This window comes from Cynocephalus volans, chromosome 6 (assembly GCF_027409185.1).
Source record: "Cynocephalus volans isolate mCynVol1 chromosome 6, mCynVol1.pri, whole genome shotgun sequence".
Lineage (NCBI taxonomy): Eukaryota > Metazoa > Chordata > Mammalia > Dermoptera > Cynocephalidae > Cynocephalus > Cynocephalus volans.
In genome coordinates, this window is record NC_084465.1 from 119,713,369 (window position 1) to 119,729,566 (window position 16,198).

General features: G+C 37.0%; 1 protein-coding gene across 1 annotated transcript in view; it reads right to left on the reverse strand.

Moving 5' to 3' along the window:
- Positions 1–106: 106 nt before the first annotated feature.
- The window catches only part of MOSMO (modulator of smoothened), a 77,729-nt gene continuing 61,637 nt past the window's right edge, over positions 107–16,198 (reverse strand). Inside the window, exons 2-3 of the mRNA XM_063099149.1 lie at positions 8,484–8,696; positions 107–3,426 (exon numbers count right to left, since the gene is read on the reverse strand). Of these exons, the coding sequence (XP_062955219.1) occupies positions 3,242–3,426; positions 8,484–8,696 (398 nt within the window). The 3' untranslated portion in view covers positions 107–3,241. The remainder of the gene's footprint in view (positions 3,427–8,483; positions 8,697–16,198) is intronic.

A 16,198-nucleotide genomic window follows, 5' to 3' on the forward strand; every position in this document is an offset into this window, starting at 1 on the left:
TTTTGGTCATCTAGAACATTAAAAAGAAAAAGAAAAAGAAAAAAAAAAGAGCCATCCTTCAAAAACAAAACAAATGAAACAGAAAATAGTTTTATAAGAGGTGGAAGAGTCAGAAAAATTACATATACACATTAACAACATAGAACATGGATTACCTTTGGAAAGAATCATACTGAAATGTTTGCTTTTAATGAGTTGAAGATTTTTCTTGTTTACAGATGGTTAGGCATGTTCAATAGGAGCTTCCCAAAATTTCAAACTAATTCAGTCTTGTGCAAATAAAACCTAAAAATAGTTTTCAGTGGGTTTTACAGTGATATCTTAGGTATGAGAAGAATGCACACACACTAAAAACAATGTAACAGACAGAAGTGTGACAAATGATTGCACCATAAAACAGTGTTTTATATACAGTTTACAAGATAGGATTTCCTGCTATAAATTAATACTGTACTATATAGTACTTATTACAGTGACCTTTTAAAAAGCAACTGCTAACAGTTGTCTATTTTTTCACTTACAGGATTTATAGAAATTTCTATGAATGAGTCCATTTCAGTGTTTGGTCTGGAAGTGTACAAAGACTTGATTTCACATACTACTTGATGGGATGGTTTTAATCCTGGGTTACAGTGCTGACTGGCTAGAGGAAATTCCCCCCACCAGCCCTTTATGCACTGGACCTCCAAGACAATAATGAAATTAAAGACAATTTAATGGTTTGGGTAATAGATACAAACAAAACCTTAAATTTTATTGTCTTAAATGCAATACCACTGTAAGTGAAAGAAGTAAACAGTGGGGAAATTCTTAGCAGCTGAGAAACTTTCTCTCCCCATGCTCATGATCCAGTTAAAAATATTTTGAGAAACTATTTACAATAAAATTCATCTTTTAGAAGAGAAAAACTCTTGGTCATATCATAAATTAATTTGAACCATACTTTGCTAACACTTTATCTCAGTGGTATAATGGTGACAACCAAAGCTCTTCCTCAAAGTGATCCATTTGATTGAGGACCAATCAAATCACAATGGGAAAAGCAATCCCAAATGTCCATAGAACATGTCCAGTGGTATTCTCACAACTGACTAGACATCATAATACTTAGGGAAAAATAGTCTCCCTTGGGATTTCCCAAAGGTTTCTTTTACCCCCAGAAGGTAAAGTATGACATGCCCCCAGAATACTCAAGGAATGCACTGCCATGGTGGTCCAGCTCTTCCCCTACTCCCAAGTGAGCTGAAACACTGGGGTGTTTCTTTACAGTAAAATACTGCTGAGTTAACAGTAAGGTATATGAATGTCAAACAAGCCAGTGTGAAACTCATCAAGCTCCTCCATTTCATACTTTCAATATCTGAGGAGGTAGCCCCATCTCCAAAGTAATCAATCATAATTTATAATCTAACTTCTTAAAAAACAGTGCATTCATTTCTGTTTGTGTGAAGCATGGGGTACATGGGACTCTAACTCTATTGACGGGGACATTTGGGTTACTGTTCACTATAAAGAGGAAAAACTTGGCTCTACTGCCATGAAACACCCTCCTGTCCTACATTTCAAACAGGAGATTATGTATAGTGTTCTCCAGGAAAAACAACTAAGCGTTGACTCGAAGGCATGGAAATGTGGAGAAGAGAAACACTGTATTTTAAAACTACTTGTGAGTTCAAGGATTAGCTGCAATGCTCCTTTTAAGAAAAAACTTAAAGCTGTGGGTTTCAGCCCTTTAAAGTAAATGCAAAAGTCTGGCTGGCTAGCTCAGTGGGTTAGAGTGCAGCCTTATAACACCAAGGTCACGGGTTTGGATCCCTTTACCAGCCAACCACAAAAAAAAAAAAAAAAAAGTAAATGCAAAAATGTTAGCTTTTAGCAAATGAAGGCATATAGCATATAAAGGAAATACTGTATTGCTCAGGTTTTTGGTAAAGGTGTATTAATAATGCTTACAGATGAAAAGAACATGAATTTAACTTTTATGGCAGAGTGAAATTAGTGTTGTAAATAGCCCAAATAGCCAGATATTTACTAGTGAACTTCATATTTATGGAAAGGTGTGTGCTTGAACATATAAAATGCATTATTAATGTTAACAGGCCAAGCCAGTAGAAAAAAGAATCTCTGTACAAGACAACATTTGCCAATAGTTTAAACAGTGTCAGATTCCCCAAATTATAAGGTTTGACATGATCTTACCTTCTACTGTCATATACAAATAAATTAACCCTACAAAGAATTTTTAGCTTAACTTAAAATTGCACCTAGAAAGGTATGGAATTATTTGTACCTATTACAAAAACCTGTTAAAATCAAGGGCTGCTACAAAGAATGAGGTAAACTGAAGACTCTCTCCACTATGCAGCCTTCAGATAAATGGCTTTTTTTCTATTGAGTTCTAGGTTTGCACACCACAGTGTTTTGCTAGCAAAGCGTTCAGAGTTCTCTTCCAGGAACTGTTTGCACGTGTGCGTATATAAATTTACACACACACACGCACACACACACACATATATACACACTGTATACTGCATCAGCAAAATATATATATTATATATATTTATATAAATATAAGGAAGATTTCCCCCACCCACCCCAAAAAACAGGTCTCTTAGTGTTTGATTTCTTTTTTTTTTGTACACAGAGAATAAGGAATTTCAGAGTTTTTACATACATTTTAGCAAACGAGTTTTGATCTATTGGCTTCTTGGTGCAGTGCTAACGGGTTATACCATCACAAGGAAGTTGTGAACACTAATTTCTTAGGAGGTGAGGCCAGCCCCACATGAACTTCTCTTGCATCCTTGTGGTCCACCATGACTCATAATTATTTAGACTCCACACCCCCACCCCCCACAAATGAATCATTAGACTTTAAAAATTGAATAACAGAGTCACAAAGGGCCACATGCTTTTCAGGATAAAGCATTCTCCTTCACTAGGTTGCTATCACAGTGCAGACCTGACTGCCTGAATATGCTCAGGAGATTTAGTCAATATTGTCTGTATTTGGTTATGGAAAAGGCTCTCTCTTTTTTTTAAAATCCAAAGTGCATAGTGAGAACAAATCAAAGCATATTTTTCTTTTCAGCATCAGCTTCATCGAAGCATTCGAAGCATCTGAAGCATCTTCCTATGAGAGGACTGCTCAGATGTCTTGACTTTGTCCTTCCCCCCTCCAAAAATACAAAAATAAAATAGAATAAAAAATAATAAGAGAGTCAAGCAATCTAGACATTCATCAGCCCGGTAAACAAACTTTGCCAGCAAATAGAAGTCCTACTATTGTAAAGAAAATTGATAAGACAAAAAGTACATATGATGACCCAACTACTGTGTTGTTGGGTAATTTATAAGGTTGGCCTCCGACTTCATTGATGTAAAATCCTATTGGAAATATTAGGGCAGCCATACAGAAAAGGATCACTGTAAAACAAACCAGAACACAACATTAGTAACATGGTTTGGTGATTAAAAAAACAATGAAAATTTGGCACAAAGGAAATTTATAAAAAGGGTTATGGGCTGATAACATGGTCAAACCTGTTAAAACATGGACCACTTGTCAAAAGATTTTCATATATTTCAGGCCACATAATGCATCATAAGCCTAACAAAATAAATACCATAATAGCTAGGTTAGCCTTTTATATAAGTTTTAGGATGATTTCAATAACATTAAGAAAGGTCTTCTTTCAAACCTACGAAGTCCTCACATATGCTATTCTTAATCATTTAGGGCACTGGCTAAAGTCAGATGGGGGCTAAGTTATAGCTCTATTACTTACTAGCTGTGTAATCTTAGGCCTCTGGTTTCCTTCTGAAAGTGAGGGAAATACTAGAAATATAAACAAAATGTCCAGTCCCTGGCACAGTGTCCGCTGAGAGTAAGTGCTGAATAAATGTTGCATTATCATCATAGTTATTACTATTCCAATTCTCTGCTCCTTCTATATTAGAAGAAATTGTAGATAAGGTACATACAAATAAGTACCATTTGTCTTACTCTAATCTGAAATATAAGATAGTAGAAAGAACCTCAAATCTCTGAGATGATTAGCAAATTGTCAGAGTGGTTATCTTTTACCATGGGCAATATTCCAAACAAACAAAATCTGTCAGGTTTCCAAAAGCATAGAGTGGTTAAAGTGGGGGGAAGATGGGGAACTTTCTTTGAGTTTTGTGTATAAACACAATGAAATATATTTGCTAAAATGTTTCTAGAAAGATATTAAAAAAACAGTTTCTGGGTAGAAGTAATTCCACAGTCCAATGTTTTAGCAAACAGTGTGCTCCCCTGTGGTAACAAAGAAAAGCTCTTCTTAGTGAACACAAATTACCTACAGACAGGCTAACTTTTCCAAGAAAATATTTTTGTTTTTTGAAAGCATATTGGTCAAATGTCCATAGTCCTTCAAATTTCTTTGGAGGCAGAAACATTTCTTCAGCATAATGTGAAGACAGATTATTAGTCACTGTATATGAAGAGTTCAAGCTTTCTATTATTAACTGAATGAGAAACCTTTTAAAGCTAAACCTACCCCAGGAATACTGACAGGGCCCTGGATAAATATATTAGCTCACACTTGCCTCTACATTTTTTTTGTGTTAATCAATCAACAAAATTTAACATAAAAATCCTTAAAAAGCCAATTAGGAATCCTTTCCTGGAAGGAATACCTCTAGCAATATATTAAAAAGTAACATCTTCTTAAGTAATACAGCAGTTTAAGAAACATACCCAGCACTTTCGTTTGCTTTGTTCCATTTAGGTAGGTTATTTTGCATTATACAGACACAAGCCTATTTCATTTGGGGCAAATGACCACACCAAATAATATTACATAAGCGAACGTGGATTCTTTCAGATACCTGCTATAGAACCAATTAAAAATTCAGGCATTAAGCTTTAGAGCTTTTGGCCTTTGTGTGGTATAGTCAGCAACAAATACATTTATTAGCGCTGCCAATGCTCACTATCAGTGTTATCTGTCACCAATTTCTAATGGTTCTTACGGCTTAATGTAGTTTGGTGAGTAAAATAAAACCACAATCGAGGTACTATATACAATATAATAACGATGGGACAAGATAATGTTTTAAAAACAATTTTTTTCTTAATATTGACTAATCTCAAGAAACACTAAAATAATTTAGAAGGAAAGTGATTTTGATATATGCAGTTACTAATTTGTTTATTCTGTTGCTATGCCAACTTCATTCCTATCCTTTCTTATTTTCTACTGTAAAATAAAAATCTATCCTTTATAATGGAATATCATTTAGTGACTACAGATAGAATTTAATATTTTCAAGAGTTAATTATTTTCCAAATTGGTTAGGGAAAGCTTAATCAAATGTCAAGGAAGCAATGAACTCCTGTTCAATCTAACCTTCGTTTTAAATCCAAAGAATTAGGTTTTCTCTGCTTCCTGGGGAGTAGATTTAACATAGGTGGATGAGCTTTTAAGATATTGAGAACTGTGGGGCCAGCCCGTGGCTCACTTGGGAGAGTGTGGTGCTGATAACACCAAGGCCAACGGTTCGGATCCCTATATAGGGATGGCCGGTTTGCTTAACTTGGGAGAGCGTGGTGCTGACAACACCAAGTCAAGGGTTAAAAGCCCCTTACTGGTTATCTTTTTGGAAAAAAAAAAAAAAAAAAGATATTGAGAACTGTGAAATTACTTAAGATTTTAAATAGTTAATGCTATTAATCTATCAACCTTTGAAGATCAAGTTCTGGGTCCTAAATAAGCTTGTAAAGTCATAACTTCATATCCTCCATGGCACAGATTTCTTGGTGGTAAGGCTCAGAAATCAGGTGTACTGGAAGACGAGGTTGTAAATCGGGGTGGCAAGGGAAAGGACAAGGACCGGAGTTGAAGAAAAGGACTCATCCTCGTGTGCCTTGCTCCCACAGGCAAGCCCACCATGTGCGGCTCTCTTCTGAGAGACACCTCCCACTGTGCACAACATGTTACCCTCACATTATTATGAAAACTACAGCTCAACTGGTCTAGAAATATAGGAAGTATAGAAAACCTAATTCTTTGGATTTAAAACCAAGGTTGATTGAACAGGAGTTCATTGCTTCCTTGACATTTGATTAAGCATTATCAGTACAACACAGATAAAGTACATTTCAAGAGCTGAAACAGTAGGGGTAGCCCAATCCTTCTCAGAACTGCTACCCAATGGACAAGCTGGTAACAAAAATAATGTATTTAAGGAAGCTAACACGAGGAAGGCAACTCTATGCTTAATTAGATGAAATTAACTCCAAGATATACTGTTATAAAACCAAGATATAGCCTAATGTGAAAACTCTGTATGTAAATATATATTTGTAGAACACACACATATACATATACATTTCTATGTATTGAAAACCTTTAGTAAGAAACCCCAGAAACTGGTAACAGTGGTTGCCTCCAGGACAGGGGTTATCGGATGGCTGGGTGGCAGGGCCACAAATGAGACTTTTCACTTGGCTACTCTTGCATAGGCTTTAAATTACGTATCACATGCACATATTATTTCAAAAGGTTCAATTATTTAACTAAAAAATAAAGGAAAAATACACTGCATTTTGGGGCAACTACACATATTTAAATATTCTCTGTTGAAGGGGAATGAAAAACAAAGACAATCCTTTCCCTTTATTGGGTCATAAGAACCAATAGCTTGTGTGAGCATCTTAATGTCTTCTTTGACTCATACTACTTTGCTAAATTAAATTTTAGATTTTTGGTATTCAGAGCATATGCGTCCTAAATTTCATCTAAATCCAGAAACTAAATCCTTCTTTGATATTATTTTATTTCTTAAAGAATGAATTCTACCTGGATAAATGATTTTATTTGTGAGTAAAAGATAAAGAATCAGATTCACATTAAATTCCTCATCAATATTCTTTAATTTAGCAGCATCATCTCTACGGCTGCTTCCTGACTATACTTTCTAGAAAAGAACTGTCTCAGAAGGTCTGTTTGAAAGAGGAAAGATCATCAACTTGTCTCACATTGCTTAACAAGGGTAGAGAAGCTTTTATGATGTCAAAGACAACTTGATTTAAGTTTTAAAATGAAGAATGATAGACAAAAATAAAACAACATGCCAGAAGCATACACATAAAAGAGAAAGTTTTGGGCTGGCTGCTTAGCTCAGTTGGTTAGAGCATGGTGCTTATCACACCAACATCCAGGTTTCAAGCCAGCTGCCAAAACAAACAAACAAAAAATAAATAAAATAAAGAGAAAGTTTCATAGAAAGACAGGTTAGAAACAGAGGCTCATGAAGGAATATTGCTATCCTAATAAACTGAGTTTTAACATTAACAGGGGTACTTGGGGTTATCCCTTACCCTTATCATCCTAGTTCTAAGTGAAAATACCAAGTAAAAGTAAGCTGTGTTACAATGTTCATTTTTAAAAACTTATGTAGACCTGAGATGGTTTTAAGGCATTGAATTATAAGTTCAGTCTCATACTATTTTGTATAGGTATTGCCATCCTCTTTTTTTAGAGCAAGGTTTCTTAACAGTGGCACTTGGTTGTGGGGAGCTGTCCTGTGCACATGTAAGGTGTTAAGCAGCATTCCTGGCCTCTCTATACATTAGATGCTAGTAGCATCCCCCTAGTTGTGACTATCAAAAAGGTGTCTGGGGGGTTGGCCAGTTAGCTCAATTGGTTAGAGCACAGCCTTGTAACACCAAGGTCAAGAATCAGATCCCCAAATAGGCCAGCCATCAGAAAAAAAAAAAAAAAAAAGTTTTTAGATATTGCCATATGTTCCGTGGGGTGCAAAACTGCTTTAGAGAGAAAGAAGCAAGAAGGCAGAATTACAGAAGTATCTTTTCTTTGTGCATTTTTGTTCCTTTTGTTTAACCTGAGATAAGTCTCTGACGTGTTCTGAAACTAAACCAATTTTGCAAAGTACAAGAGAATTGTGTAATATATAAATTTATCACACACTTGAGCATAGCTTAATGGGAGTAAGAAACGCTCATAAACAGTTATTAAATAACCAAATGTGCTGATTTTTCAATGGTCACTCAACAACACATAGCAGAAACTCAAAATCAATTATATTAAAAGGCAAATCACCACCTTTATCTATTATATATCTTTTACATATTTTTTCTAGATTTATCTTTATTTTGATAGAAGATACCAATACCTCCAAGAAGACAAAAAGACTCAGGGTAGTGGTAGCTCAGTCACAAACCTGGAATACTTATGTCACAATGTAAGGAAAAATAAAATTCATTAAGACAGCATTTCATACAAAGTAATTAAAATTGTGGATGCCCTGGTTTTGTAGTAAGAGTTCTGAAGAACTGATGGGACTGTGTAGAATCTATCTCATGGCCATACCCGAGTAGTGCTCTTTGATGACTATGAAGTCCTTATTAGTGATTCTTGGTAAAAATACCAGTGTACATGCCTTCTAGACAAATGTAGTAAGCACAGATTACTTACTTCCAGTGAATGCTATCCATCGAGCATATTTTGTAGCTTCTCTTCGCCAGTGGGAAGCCACCAGCAAACCACAAGTGACAGTCAATGAAATGATTCCCATGATGATAAAAAACAGCGTGGTGACCCACTCTGGGGGAAGCCGGGGAGGGATACATGTCCGGTCTCGTCCATGGATCGTTTGACACTGTCGTACAAGACCCACAGTGAGGGCTCCTGGTGAGATACAGAAGGTGGGAATACTTTAGTGGGTTTGGCATACCCAGGGAATATTCCTTACCACCATCCCTTTAGTCCTTCAATCTTATTTGTCTCTGCCTAGGTCATTCAAGCACTTAATCCCCCCGAATCCTACTCTTCAGCATTCTTCTGTAGTTCATGGTGTAATAATACTTGGCTTAACATATAAAGTGAACTTCAAAATAAACAAATGTCACAGAAGCCATAAAAGGTAGTTCATTCAGTCACCCATTATCCACTAACAAATACTTTTCTGAGTATCTGTGCCAGGTACTGTTGTAGAGTCTGGGGAAATAATAGTGAACAAGCTAGATGAGGTTCCTGCCCATGCTAGGCTCACATACTATCAGAAAGAACTGAAAATTTTCTATTCCCAGGACTCACTGTACATTATTTTATTTTGGCTAAGGAGAAAAATACGTTTTAGGAAATTGAAGACAAACTTGAAATATGCCTAATAATGATATATAAATAAAATTAAATAATTAAGTACTAGAAGCAACATATTTATCAAAGTTAAAAGAACTATGTATATTACCATATAAGTAGTTTTCCATTAAACTCAAGAAAATTTGGAAAAAACTAGTAGGTTCCCCCCATTCGGTAAGCTCACCAATTTTTACACAGTGTACAAGATTCACATTGCCAAACCATTACTGGCATGCTTCAACAGAAAAGCACAGAGGCAAATTACAAAGGTAATTTTTAAGGTATCCCCCCACCCCCAGTTAAATAACATGAAGGTGATTTTTATAAAACATCAAGTGCTATCTTTCCATAAACATGTTCTTATGTCAAACCCAAGGACCCCTTCTATCAAATTTGGGGTGAATTAATGTATAGAAACCCAGATTACAAAGGTGAAAGAGTAATCATTTTCTCTTCTTCCCCAGTAAAAAGAATGATTAAAATGTTACTTCTGAATAAAAACCACTTGTCTTCCCTTGCATGAGAAACTGCAAATGAAAAAAGTTATCAAAAGTACAAGAACTACAATTTCTGGAGCCACTGAAAACGTAACAGATTTTTATTTATTTATTTATTTATTTGGTCTTTTATTGTTCTGCATTATTTTCTCAATATAAACACAAATTAAAAATAAAGATGGCATCAACCTCAAAGTCCTAGCACTTGCCATGGACAAGTGCCTTCTGTGAGGACAGTCAGTAAAATTCCTAGAGGCATTTTGGGAAGCCGCCTTGGTGGGAGAAGATACCAGGGCTGGATCTGTGTGTGCAGATGTTATGTGGAGGTAGGTGGAGCTGCCGGAGAGGGTTTTCCTGCATGTTGTATTTTGCTATTGATACATTTTTAGAAATAAAGCAATGTGTTGAAAGAAAAGGAAGCAACAAATCCGTTCAGCACTCAAAATTGAGTTCTTTTTTTTTCCCTCTCTGACCACCTCTAAATATGGTCAGAGGGAAAAAGATAAGTAAGTGGAAGAAGATAAACAAGTTGTATTTTTTTCTCCTAAATCATCTAATAATTAGTGCCATCTGGTGACCCCTGCACAGGTACAAATAACATTATAATTATGGGGTTGTCATGGGCAGGTTAGAAGCAGACAGGACAGAAAGTGAGCAAACCCTCACAATAATGCCACACGCTAGGCCTCCCCTAGCTGCTGCTTGGAGCTGAGTGACTTCATAGGCCAAGGAAAAGTAAATTAGTACAAATTTTTTGACACTACTACTAACCTTTAAAGTTTCATAGTAATTGCTTGAAATCAGAAGAGGAGATAAGGTGGGGGTGAGTAGCACCAGGGAGGAGTTGCCACAGTGTTCTTACATTGAAACACTAAAAAGTATCCTTGGAAAGAAAATGGGGTTCACAGTAGTGCCCAAGAACTCCCAACAGGAAGCTACTCTTGATCATTCAGCAAAAGACTTCTAACAAATTATCCTCTTGCAGTCACTGTTCCATTTATAAAAACTGTAACTGCTGTAAGAATAGACTCTGGGCAATGAAAGACTGACAAAATGCAATATTAAGGATTCTTATTATAGCAGCAGCTTTCCTCACAACCTAATTTAACATACAAAGAGAAAATTTCACTGGTAACTCCACATACCAAGTGGACTTGGATTTCCATCTGAGAATTATGTTTTGCTGGCAAATATTAAAAATTGTAGGTTCAGCAAATCAAACCTAAAACCTCTCTCCTTAAAAATACTTCTGAGTATCCTTACATTATATCTTTTACTCTCCATTTAGGGACATGGTGAGGAGCATTAGGGATGAAATGTAACTTAACCTTCTGTGCCTATAGATTGTTAAGCTTTATGAACAGAATTGCTTTTTTCCTCCTTTCTTGTCTAGCATACCGAATACAAACAAGTAAATGAAAATTATATCTATACCTTCTATAAACCAACTGGAGATAACCTGACAGATGTCTGGCTATAAAAGAAGAGCTATATTCCTGCATTTATAAAATTCTTTATCTCAACAAATCAAGACCAAATATTCAGTGGCTCTATTCTGGAAGAAAAGAAAGCTAATGTGTTTGACAACCAGAAGGTGTACTGTATATTAAGAAAATCAATATACAAATATTTTGAGTGTCTCTCATGTGCTCAGTCTTGTTGTAGTGGTCAGAGATTCCAAAACTAATATTCTGTCACACTTTCAGAAGAACACTTTCCTTACATATATTGTACGAGGGCTAGTGCAAACAGTGGTCAGTCAACATTACTGTTAAAATTTATTTTCTTGAGTAAGACTCTAAGTCAACAAAATGTATACCAGTCTCATATTTTCCATAAGCTAACTTAGAGGAATCTGTGAGGGTAACCATGCTGCTACTATTAAAACTTGTAAATTCAGGTACTGTTAGTACCCACACTTTCACCAGGTCTTTAAATCTCACCTTTTATTTCAATGAATTATCTCCTATCTGTAGATTCAAATCCATCACTTACATTGGTAGTCAAGATCTTTTACTTCATCCAAATTCTCTTAAGACATTTAGTCTGTATCATGCAATCATGTCCTTGATTTTAAAGTAGCTTCTTTTTTTTTCAGACCATGAGCTTTTCAGAGAGAAATGCACCTTCTACTTCACTGGAAACCCCCAAAGTGGCCTGCAGCAGTGGAATTAATAAGCATTTGGTGAGCTTAAATGAACTAAAAACAAGCTAAATTTAAAACCAGACTGCATTAAATAGGTTCTACTTAGTGTGGTTTGCTGCAGCACGCTTATTAATAAGCACAAGCTCAGCCATTCTTGAAAGGGCCTGGAATTCCATTTCCCAGCCTTTACCCTGTGATTTTTTACCCTGCAGCTGTTTCCTAGGTAACCAATCCAGCCAAGTAAAAGATTTGTACACAGCAGGAAAAAGAATCATAACATCCCACATGCCTCTCAGTATCTCACCTGTCTATTGTAATACACAAAAGGAAAAGTCAGAATGAGTCTTATGTCATTAAATGGGGGTATCTTAACTAAAGAGTTTTTTTTTTTTTTTTTTAAGATGACCGGTAAGGGGATCTTAACCCTTGACTTGGTGTTGTCAGCACCACACTCTCCCGGGTGAGCCACAGGCCGGACCCTAAAGAGGTTTTTAACACACACATCATCTATAGATCCAGACACTGCTGAAATGATTTAGCACAGCCAGTGTGAGCATGTCTGTTGCCACAATGAGGATGACTATAAGGCATGTCATCACTACATGTAAAAGCAGTGTCACAGAAAATCTGTAACAGAGATTGTAAAGCAGAGAGGCACACACCCACCAGAGTCTGTCAGTAAATTGTAAGTGCTCGCCAGTCCGGCCAGGGAGAGGGTTTTCCCACAGAGAGCTGGACATGAGCAAAAATGAAGTTAAAATGGGCTGTTGCCTTCTCCCATGTCCCTTGAACTTTTCCTCCTACTGACAATGTTCTTTTCCACTCATGGGCTCTCTCTGTTGGCTCTAGGTACTGTGATCTGGCCGACCACTGTAGTGGATCTCTTCCTCTCCTTTCTTGCTGGGGATATAAAAATCTGTTCTTGGCAAGCTATCTTGTTGGTTACACAGAACGAACAAACACTTGATCACAAATTTCTTAATGATCAGTAAAGGCTTAACATACTGCCCCTCTGCTTAAGAGCATCTGTACTTAAGCAAGGCACACTGAAATGATGGAGTTTCATGTTTTAGTGTTAGGCTGACTGAAGAAATTCAGGAGAACCGGGAGTCGGGGGAGGTGAGGATAGGACAACAGGGAGAGAGGCACACCTTCCTGGGTGAGTTACACCCTGGCAGCTCATATTTTAAATGAATAGAAGCCCAAGCACAGAAAAGAACAGGTAATTTTAAAACTACATACTGAATTCTTTCTTCCAGTAACAGAGCTAGTGGTGATGATTTTTATCTGCTATGATTTCTGGGTTCTACCTTAGGATGTAAGTACTTATAAAACAGTGCTAAGCGGCCAAAAAGAGTGAGCTGGTAAAACACAGAACCTCAATGAACTCCACATGGACCTGAGTCACATGATAGGTTGAGGCTGAGCACTAGTGTCTACTGTAGCAACAGTGTCTCCTCCTGTTGCTTTCATCTGTTCTGACACCATCCTGGCTCTTCTAGTCACTGACCCCTCCAGTTTTTCCCCATCTATCACTTTCCTATTGTCTTCTTTCCCCGTCCTAGCCCAGAATTCTTGACCCATCGCATCACCACCTAACTTTTATCCTTCCACTGCACCCATCTGGCAAAAACCATAGCCCTGATTCAACACAAACATCTCCCTGTTCACACTCACATCCATGCTGCTGAATGCTGATAGAGAAAATCATACATCAGAGCAAAGGGGTGCCACTGTAAATTCCTAAATTTCAGTGTCGGGACTGGGCCATCACCACCATCCAGAAACTGATCAGGTTTCTCTAACTCAGCATTTCCCCATTCTTTGCTGTGGCTATTCCAAATCTCCTACATTCAAATATTAGAGCCATACTGCTGACTCTAGTGAATACACCTAAGTCCCTTTCTTCTAACATTTTAGCAGCATTTGATATAGCTTCTTGAAACACGTTGCCTTTGGTTTTGGTGACTCCCTCCATTTTTTCTGCTGGTTTTTCCTCCTGCCTCTAGTTTCTTCTTCTCTACCTTTTTTTTCACACTTCTTAAAAAAAATCTCTCATTCATTAAAATTTGGTGTTCTTTAGGGATACTTCTTGGGTCTGGTTCTTCTTCTCCACACACTCCCTCCTCTAAGTCCGAACTCTTTAACGTGACCTACGAACGTCTGAATGATACTGCTTCTGATTTTTCTCCAGCGTTTCCTTTAATTACTTTTCATACTTAATACTCAAATTCTTAGATTGATTCTTAAATCATATATATCTCTATCTCTCTCACACACACACACACACACACACACTCTCTCTCTCTCTCTCACCAGGCCTTCATATATGCTATTCTCTCTGCCTCAACTACTTTTCCAAACCTCTTCTGGCTAATGCCTATGACTCAAAATTCCAGTTGCAGGTTAGAAGTCACTTCGGGACGTCTTCCTTGTCAAGCTCTTATACACCATTCTGGGTTGAGTGCTTGGCCTCTGTGCTTCCATGGCTCCTATCAAAGCAATATAACCATCTCCTTACTAAACTTGAGGGGTTTCCATTGGAACTCCCGAATTTGTAGCTAGTCAGCCAGAAGTGCAGGTAGCCTGGGGAAGCCCTGAACTTGCAGTGGCATCTGAATTGGGGGCAGTTTTGTGGCAGACGGAGTCATTAATTTGTGGGGTCTGCACTAAATCCAGGTTATTAGTGTCAGAATTGAACTGCAATGCAGCGCACTCAGTTGGGGTAGAAATAATACATATCTTTACACAAAAACTTGTACGTGAATGTCCATAGCAGCATTATTCATGATAACCTAGAAGTTGAAAACCCGAATGTTCATCAGCTGATGAACAGAAAAACAAAATGTGGTATATGCATACAACAGCTTTTTTTTTTTTTTTTTTTTTTTAAGCAATTTACAAAAAATGAAGGGCTGGCTAGTTAACTCATTTGGGAGAACGTGGTGCTGATAACACCAAGGTCAAGAGTTTGGATCCCTGTACTGGTCGCCACGAAAACCCAAAAGCCAAAACCCAAATCCTCTGTGGCTGTCCAGTTAGCACAGTTGGTTAGTGTGTGTGCTGATAACACTAAGGTGTGGGATTCAATCCCTGTTCCAGCCAGCTGCCAAAAAAAAGTACTGACACATGCTACAACATAGATGAACCCTGAAAATACAGTGCTAAATGGAAGAAGCCAGAAACAAAAGGCCACATATTGTATGACTCCATTTATATGAAATGTCCAGAATAGGCAAATCCAAAGAGGCAAAAAGTAGATTAGTGGTTGCCAGGAGATGTGCAAGGAGAAATTGGGAAGCACGAGATTTCTTTTTCTTGGGGCGATATAAATATTATAGAATTAGATAGAGATTGGTTATAGTTGCATAATATTGTAACTATATTAAAACCCACTGAATTGTACACTTTAAAATGGTGAATTTTATCTCAAAAGAAACCCAACAATCCAGTTTATATTAATACCAACTTAGATCCAATAGTACAGCTGGCCCTCCATATCCACAGGGGTGCTGGAACCAATCCCATGAATACTGAAGGACAACTGTATACCAAAACCTTGCTCCAATAAAGTTCCATCCCTCCCCCTTGCCTTTGTACTATTACCATGTAAATTACATCTTTACACATTATAAACCCATCAACACAGTCTTATTAAAAAAAGAAGAGTTATAAACAAAAATACATTAATACCTTTACCTAGGTAGTTTCCTTTACCGGTGCTCTTTATTTCTTTGTATGGAGTCAAAATACTGATGAGTGTCCTTTTATTTCAGCCTGAAGACACCAGTTAGTACTTCATACAGGACAGGTCTGCTAGTGATTAATTTTCTGGTTCTGTCTTGGATTTTCTGACTTTCTTCTTCATTTTTGAAGGATAGTTTTGCTGTATACAGAATGCTTGGTTGACTTTTTTTCTTGCTGCACTTTGAACATATCATCCCATTGCTCACTAGCCTCATGGTTTTTGATGAGAAGTCAGCTGTTGATAGCATTATGGACCCTTTGTACATGAGGATTCACTGTTTTCCTGCTGCTTTCAAAATTCTCTGTCTTTGGCTTTCGACTATTTGACTATGATGTGTCTAGGTGTGCATTACTTTGAGTCCATCCTAATAGGAGTTTGTTGAGATTCCTCAATGTACAGATTAAAGTTTTTAATCAAATTTAAGAAGTTTTCGGCAATTATTTCTTCAAATAGTTTCTACTCCTTTCTCTCTCTTTCCCACTAGGTGTATGTTGGTATACTTGATAACATCCTATGTGTCTCTCGTGATGTGTTCATTTTTCATTATTTTTTCTTTGTTCCTCAGACTGCATAATCTCAATTGATGTGTTTTCAAGTTCGCTGTTTTTTTCTCATGCTGACTTTTCACTTCAGCTGTTAAACTTTTCAACTCCAGAAT